This window comes from Phragmites australis, chromosome 5 (assembly GCF_958298935.1).
Source record: "Phragmites australis chromosome 5, lpPhrAust1.1, whole genome shotgun sequence".
Classification (NCBI taxonomy): domain Eukaryota; kingdom Viridiplantae; phylum Streptophyta; class Magnoliopsida; order Poales; family Poaceae; genus Phragmites; species Phragmites australis.
The window spans coordinates 14,743,845-14,752,051 of record NC_084925.1 but is presented as its reverse complement, the minus strand read 5'-3'; the positions used below and the strand labels follow the sequence as shown (position 1 = coordinate 14,752,051).

Below are 8,207 nucleotides of genomic sequence, written 5' to 3'. Positions count from 1 at the left end.
GCGGGGTGGTCTGCCTAGTTGAAGGTGAGGGGTACCTCTGACCACTTCAAATGTGGACTCGGACCCAACATGGTTGTGGATACCTCATGGACCACTGACTTGTACTCACTATTAGAGGAATATGTCGTGGTGCCCCCAAAGATATGGTGGACCATGTGCTCGGCCTGCTGGAAACCCAAATTTGATTGGTCGAGATTGGCCTCGTCCACACCATCATCGTCGCGCTTGGGTTTGCAACCCCTAAGCTCCTTATCGATGATGCCTCACACGACTTTGCATTTGGTCAGATCGTGAGCATCAGTATAGTGGATCGAGAAGTAGCATTTGCCCTTCTTTTCATCCTTCTTCTCGAAGCATCGGTGTGGGTGGTATGTCTGCACTACCGTCATGATGTCGGGTGGCTCAGCCTTGCTCTTCTTCTTCTTCTTCTTCTTCTCCTTCTGGTCGGCCCCCTTGGAAGAGGCAAGCTAGTCAGAGGTCGGCTGCGGCTTCGCATCGATCTGGTGCTCACAGGCCTTGGGGGCCTGCGCGCACTTGTCTATGAGCTCAAAGAGCTTAGTGATGCTCCAGACTTCCTTGGTGACCAGCTTTTCGACCATCTTTTGGTCCCTAACCCCCCTCCGGAACGCTATGACCACGGGCTCGTCCATGATCTTTGGAATGGTATTATGGCATTCGGTAAAACACAGATGTAGTCTCGCAGCGACTCACTCTGTCGCTGTCTGACCTGGTACATGTCATCTTTGACCACTAGTCGGGCATAGGTTCCCTGGAAGTTAGCGACGAACTAATCACATAAGTCTTCCTAGGAATGAATCGACCCGTAGGGAGGTTCATGAGCCATGACTGAGGCGAACCAGTCAGGGCGGTCGAAAAATAGTTCGTCATGGCCTTCCCATCACCTCCCGCGACTTGCACAATGGTGGTGTAAATGTACAGGAACTCCTCTGGGTTGGTCGAGCCGTCATACTTTTCAGCTAGGACTGGTCAAAACTTGTCTGGCCAGCGCACCTCTTGTAGCTGGGCAGAGAAAGCATTACACCCCATCTCATAACGGGGAGCCGCTCGCTAATGGGCCGCTTCATGCAACCGAGGAGAGAGATGATAGTCTCATGGCCCTGGCAAGGGGACAGAGGAGTGTGACATCCCCCTGTGAGTGGAAGGCGAGTGGTAGAGCCGCTTGCCCTTTTTCTGCTCTTGTCGGGCGCAATCTTCCTATTTCTGGGTGGCCCTCTGGCCCCAGATTACGTCACGGAGGTCACGGTGGTGAAGCAAGTCGTGCAGGTCTACGAGTGGACTGTCCAACATGGTGAGGGTCTCCTCGTACTCCCTATTACGGAGGGAGCACAGGTTCCCTCCAGCCGCCGAGTCCACTCTACGAACCCTACCGACCACACCTCGACCACTCGTTGTGGTGGATGGGGTGGCGGCTACCACGGTCTGGTGCCAGGTGGTCTACACCAAGAGGGCGAGATCACGCAGTGATGGTGCTACCGGTGAACTCTCTGGTACCGCCACCAGTGGGTGGTTAAGAAGTACCCACGCAGCCTGCAGGTTCTGGGCGGGGGGTCATGGCCTCATGGTCGAGCTGCTGACTGTGGAGCAGTGAGACATCGTGAGGAGGGGAGCCCCCAGCACTCATGTTTCGTGTGCAACACAACGGCCTTGAAGACGTTGTCGCCAAGGTCTCAACCTCAGGCAGACACTCATTCGGGTTGTGTTGCAGTTGCTGGGGCAATATAGGACCACCTCCATGTCTGGCGCCGATCTGGTTTCCCTCTTGGCCTATGGCCTGGGGCTCACCTCTGGTTCCCGTGACATGAGTGTCTATGCTGCCCCCGACAGCATGGTTCGCCATGCAAACTTCACGTCCGGTCTCAGAACCCTCTGACTCTATCTCGGTGTCCCATGCTTGGAGCACACCGGGCTCATCTGGGTCATACCCCATGATGAAAACCTCGCGACGCTCGTGGTCCTAGAACTGGGACTCTGCGGCCTCATTGATCCGGACATGAGTAGCCTAGCCATAGTCTCCAAATCTAAAGAAAATGTGAAAAATGTGCCCCTACCTGGCGCGCCAACTATCAGGGGTGATCCCTGACAATGAATCCGAGGTATACCAGATGACGGTCGCGTTGATCTACGTTTCTTACGGTTGTGTATCGAACAAACTCAAGAACAAATACAAACAGACCGTGCCAAACACCGCGGCAGACCTACTGACGAAGCCAACTACCCCTAGTCTATCATGACATTGGATAGGCATGCCCACTCTGTCCTTGTCGTCATGCACGTTATGTCCCATCATCAAACGCCATCACGCTCACTAGCCATACCATCCTGTAGCATTAAATATTACAAGATGAGTCACTGCTCCACCATGCCTGCCCACGACGTCTCTTGTCAAAAGAGAGTTCCTGAGGAAGAAAAATACTCGAGTAGATGGCATTAAATACGTCCTAATAGGGATGGTCGCAGGGTTTCTATCTGCGATCAGGGGCTGGTCACATGAGCCCTAATCTGGTCTCGTGATGAGTCTGGTCTCATAATGAGTCTGTGATCTTAAAAATATCTAATGTTGGCTAACATTTGATAGTGTGGGGCTCGTCTTCTAGAGCACCCTCTTATCTATTACACCAATAAAGACAAAGTGAGAGGGGCAGTGTTAGTTGTGGGGAATGGGGTGGTGGGAGTGGGAGAAACCGTTTGAGGGGTGGGAATTTTTATTTTGCTGTGGACCCCACCTTATACCTCCTTTTAGTAATATATAATGTGGAATTAAAAAAACATTTTTTCTGGACCTACGTTACTATCTGATTGGGTAGTATACATTACTCTTCCCCTAAAGGTTCCTCGGAAAAAAATATCTTTCTAAAAGTTTAGTGGATATTTCCAACTAGTCAAGTGGTTAACCATTACAAGTTTAGGCCACATAATATCTAGTTTATACTTTAAGGGATTAAGTGCACTTAGGTGGATATTCCCAAGGAGTACACGCAAGAAGAAAGCTCTTTCATCCTTTCCTTACACAGCGAATTTACCCGATTTACGGGCGTTAACGAGCTTTACATTTTTAGCGTAGACTCTGGTGCGCATTTGATTTAACACATCATCGAGCATATCACAAAACACATGAATATACGGGCCGGAATTAATGATAAATATCATTTTCTTAAAAAGTTTGCTGACCAAAGGTAGGTAGGGTATGCACGTAAAGTAGCGGTAGATGTTGCAAATGGACGAGTAATAATACTAGCCAATATTTATTTGTAAGATGACGAGGTTTCATATCTGCACTACTATAAATATGGTCGATAGCCTAACTACACCGGTCAATCGGCCTAAATCAATCAGTAAACATTGACACCAGGTTGCCGTTGGAAAAGCGTGTTTTCCTCTCATCGATTTCCCGCTAGAACTGAATATTTTCAAAATTCCTGTGTTCCAAACGCGCTACGCTCCCACACGTACCTAAAGTCGGTTGATAGGATTATCGACATGAATTTTCTAGAAATTATTTCCATGATCTCCTGGTGCTTGCCAGTCTGCAGATATACTTCTGTCACCAACTCGCGTCTTTGTTTTTTTATGGAAAGACAAACCAAACAATTAATCGGTGCTAGTCAAGCATGGTTCATGCATGCTGCGTGAATGCATCTATGTACTAGTAGTAGGCAAGCAACTGGTGCCACGAACACAAGGCCAAAACGAGATGCGCGCGGATTCGTGCCGGGGATGAGCCTAAAAGATACCGGGGGCACCACTGCACCGGCGGACTGGCCGCGCGGGGCGTGCGTGCGTGGTTCGTGCCACCCCTGCCCCGGGTGAGTCCCAAAACGGTCAACACAAACCCGACGCCTAGTCGCCTATATAAAGGTGGCACACCACGGACCAAGTGCCCAACTCATCGAGTCAACCACCACACCAGATCCCAGCCCAAACCAAAACACCTCTCTTCCTCGCTCCTTGTCCATGGCGAGCCACCAGAACAGCCACAGCAACGGCTACGTCGCCAGGGAGAACGGCTACGTCGCCGGGGAGAACGGCAACGGGCACGAGGCGGCGGCGGGGGTGTGGAGGTTCGCGCGTGGTAAGGAGGACGCGCTGGCGGCGGCGGGGGACAAGATGAGCATCCGCGCGGTGCGGTACATGATCAGCGCGAGCGTGGACAAGCGCGACCCGCGGCCCGTGCTGCCGCTGGCGCACGGGGACCCCTCCGTGTTTCCAGCCTACCGCACGGCCGCTGAGGCGGAGGACGCCGTGGCCGCCGCCCTCCGGACGGGCCAGTTTAACTGCTACCCCGCCGGCGTCGGCCTCCCCACCGCCCGCCGGTACGTGTGTCTCGTTCGTTTTTTTCCCCACATACGTGCATGCTGGTCTATGCACGATGCGAACCAGCTACCGCGCGCGTCATGGCTAGGCTCGCATCTGTCGCCATCCCGCCGTCTCTGACCTACAAATCTGCCAAAAATAGGACTGGATATACCAAAAAAAAGATTATCCGGCTTTGTACAAAATACAGTCAAGTTTCCGAAAAAAAACGATGTGACTCTCAGACACCCACATGCATGCCTAATTACAGGTCTTTTAATTTTTCGAAAGGACTACAGGTCTTTTAATTTTCCATATGATCTTTCAAAAACAATCGATATGGTTGTTGAGAATTGAAACTCGCAGCTGCTGACGGCTGACCAACATGTTTTAATTTTAATTGCATTACATCAATCTCAAGGCATTGAGATTATATAAAAGAACTTCTGGATTAGGGGACGATTAGTAGTTGATTTCTGGCCTAACACCCAACTCGTGCCGGCGCCGGGATTTCACGAGGCCGCCTCGTCCGGCCTCGTGGTCGCCTCCGGCCCACCGCACGTAGCCACGGGTGCCGCGCTGTTGACCATGCGCGAGGGAGTAGGAGCCCACACGCCATGCATCCGACGTGGCATGCCACGTCTGGGGTGTTCTAGGCGGTGCTTCATGCACCAGCAGACACATTTCTGGCAGAGAGGGGAAAAAGAGGCTTTTTGTTCTGATGATATATAGCTGGCAGAGGCGTGGCTCAATTCCTTCTACATTTGGTTGTCTAGAAAAGACATGTCTTGTTTGCTAGACGTGTTTCCATGTTTGATGATTCGTTGGAGTATTTCTAAATTTTTTTCTCCACTATGTGAGCATTGCTGTCTTTTGATGGTTTTGTGACAACACTAATAATTATATATGTAGCTCGTCATGCTCGTGTTCTCACTATTATTATTTTCTTAGAATAGGAAACGCTCTTATATTATTATTTTTCATGCTTGTTGATGGTTGATCACCTAACTTGTTTATCCTTAAATTTTATCCAAATTAAAGTATATAACTGTTAACTTTGTGTGTTTCAAAAATAGTGCTTTGGCAGAGCACCTGTCGCATGACCTCCCGTACAAGGTCTCCGCGGATGATATCTTCCTCACCGCCGGAGGCACTCAAGCCATTGAGGTCGTTATCTCGGTTCTTGCCCAACCGGGCACCAACATATTGCTCCCTAAACCAGGCTATCCAAATTACGTGGCGCGTGCCGCACTCAATAACCTAGAAGTTCGTCATTTTGATCTGATTCCTGAAAGAGGCTGGGAAATTGATATCGACTCTCTTGAGTCTATTGCTGACAAGAACACCACTGCAATGGTCCTCATAAACCCCAACAACCCTTGTGGGAGTGTCTATACCTACAAACACTTGGCAAAGGTATGGTTGTATTATTTTGTTGACCATTTAAACTATTGTGCACTATTTTTAACTAATTTTTTGTGGGTGCCAGTTTCCATGCTAAGCATGTTTCGATGTCATTTAGGTCGCGGAGGTAGCAAGGAAGCTTGGAATATTAGTTATTGCTGATGAAGTATATGGCAATTTGGTTTTCGGGAACTCCCCATTTGTCCCAATGGGTGTCTTTGGGCACATTGCCCCTGTGTTGAGCATAGGATCCCTATCAAAGAGATGGATAGTGCCTGGATGGCGTCTTGGTTGGGTAGCAGTATGTGATCCCAGTAAGATCTTGCAAGAAACTAAGGTAAGTAAGTCATCAATACATACTCATTTCAATTGTTGTTGTGTTATTTACTAACTATATACCGATCTTTTGTAGATTATTATGTCAATTACAAACTTCCTTAATGTTTCGACTGATCCAGCAACTTTTGTTCAGGTTAGCATTTGTCCTGTTCCTCCAATTTGCTATGCATGGTAGCTCTTAATTTCAAACAATCGAAAATGAGAATATATAAACACGATTCATTCAGATAGTAATTCTTAAAGTCTTGACCTAATACAAGAGCTGAAAAAAGGGAATCAACCATATTTGTATGCACACTCACAAACAGTTCTTTGTTTTCTTTACCTGTGGCGTCTTCTTATGCATTTTGTCTCAGAATTAAGAGTTACTGTCTGGGTTGATTAGGGAGCACTTCCAGATATTCTTGAGAACACAAAGGAAGATTTTTTCAAGAGGATCCATGGTTTGCTAATTGAAACATCAGAGATATGTTATAGAGAAATAAAGGACATCAAATGCATCACTTGTCCTCACAAGCCAGAAGGATCCATGTTTGTGATGGTAAGCAATGTTTAAAGTATGTTATAGAAGTTTCAAGGATAAAATTTAGTAGTATGGAGAAATAGAACAATTTAGGTTTCCACTAACGCAACCTGCACCTAAAAATGATTATGTACTCAAAACTTTCAATTTACTTTCCTTTTTTTATGAATTATTCTGTACAGTGGTACGTAGTTGTTATCAAAATTAATCATGTTAACCTTATCAGTAATTTAGTATTACTAACTATTATGCACAATCTGTATAAAAGGAAACCTAGAGATATTCTAGAAGCTTGCTTGTCAATATTCTTACATTGAGATGTTATAAACAGGTGAAATTGAACTTATATCTTTTGGAGGGGATCCATGATGATATTGACTTTTGCTGCCAGCTGGCAAAAGAGGAGTCGGTAATTTTATGCCCAGGTGGGGATGTTTCTGCATTTAAAGAAGCTATATTGGGAAATTAAACTCATTTTGTGCCTACCAATATGTAACTTTTTTTAATCAAAGGAATAGTTTTTATTTCATATTCCAAACATCACTAATACTAAAAGCTACAGCTTAGCTTGAATGTTCCTCTAGCGCCGATAAGGAGCTAAAAGATCAAAGGCCTTAATACATGTTTCATGGAGGTGAATTTGGTGCCTTTATTGTCAGTAATCGGTTTAACTAACTGTGTTTTATAACTGCTATGAAATGACAAGGCTTCCTTTAACCACATGAGAAAAAAGTCACATAGTGATGCACTAATATTTACATGAATAATATTTCTCCTTTTAGCAACATGGATGCTGATACTTAATGAAGAAAGAGATCTGCTGTGGGGTAACGTGAGAGGTTTAGCTTTTTAGCGAGTTTAAATTAGTATCCAGAGGTTTAGGCTGGGGATTTATATTGCTCTTTCTAAAATAAATACTTCTAGTTAAGATTCTCATTTCATGATTAATATGTTCATCTTGTTAATTAGTCTGACTTGTGTTTCTCCAACGCAGGGAGTGTTCTGGGGATGCAAAACTGGGTCCGCATAACTTTTGCCATTGATTCATCTTCTCTTCTAGATGGTCTTGAGAGGATCAAATCTTTCTGCCAGAGGCACAAGAAGAAGAATTTGCTTAATGGGTTTTAATTGTACCTGGGATCAAAGTTGTTGACTAGTTCCAATGTTTTCCATTGTATCTTCAACAAATGTGAAACTTCTATTTCCTAAGAATCTATAAAGTTAATGTTTACATATACATATCATCATAATCTTCTAATCACTTTAATGCTTCAGCAGTTTCGTTTTTCTTACATTTGTCACTGTAGTGCGCGTTTGTCTTCTATTTTAAGATAATTGAAATGTGTGCCAATGATGAAATACATATTCTTATGGAAAGGTTATAATTGGTGTAAAATCATCAGAGTGATCATAGTTACTATAACAAAATACCAAAAGTAACCTACTGAGACTTTGGCAAAAGCTGCTTCTAACTTCCGACTCTGGAGAGGCTCCTTTTCGAGAAGCTGGTTCTGTAAAAGTTGTGATCGTTTGGCATTTCATGAAATGTGCAATGTTTATAATGTCCATGACTATTTGGGGTGAATGTATTTGTTTTAAACTATTTTTAATAACTATTGTTAGTTGTTAA

The 8,207-nt window shown here is 45.6% G+C and overlaps 1 protein-coding gene across 1 annotated transcript; it reads left to right on the top strand.

Moving 5' to 3' along the window:
• The first annotated feature begins 3,891 nt into the window (after nucleotides 1–3,891).
• On the top strand, nucleotides 3,892–7,816 carry LOC133918834 (nicotianamine aminotransferase 1-like). Its single transcript, XM_062362909.1, has 7 exons — nucleotides 3,892–4,331; nucleotides 5,388–5,727; nucleotides 5,834–6,052; nucleotides 6,128–6,187; nucleotides 6,440–6,595; nucleotides 6,909–7,002; nucleotides 7,572–7,816. Exons 1-7 carry the CDS (start codon nucleotides 3,973–3,975, stop codon nucleotides 7,703–7,705), a joined length of 1,362 nt encoding a protein of 453 aa, XP_062218893.1. The 5' UTR covers nucleotides 3,892–3,972; the 3' UTR covers nucleotides 7,706–7,816.
• The last annotated feature ends 391 nt before the right edge of the window (nucleotides 7,817–8,207 follow it).

Excerpts from the sequence above, each read along its gene's own strand:
- LOC133918834 (XM_062362909.1), top strand. The coding sequence starts at position 3,973 with ATGGCGAGCCACCAGAACAGCCACAGCAACGGCTACGTCGCCAGGGAG. Across the intron at positions 4,332-5,387 it reads GGCCTCCCCACCGCCCGCCG|TGCTTTGGCAGAGCACCTGT; the intron begins GTACGTGTGTCT and ends TTTCAAAAATAG. Across the intron at positions 7,003-7,571 it reads GTCGGTAATTTTATGCCCAG|GGAGTGTTCTGGGGATGCAA; the intron begins GTGGGGATGTTT and ends TCTCCAACGCAG.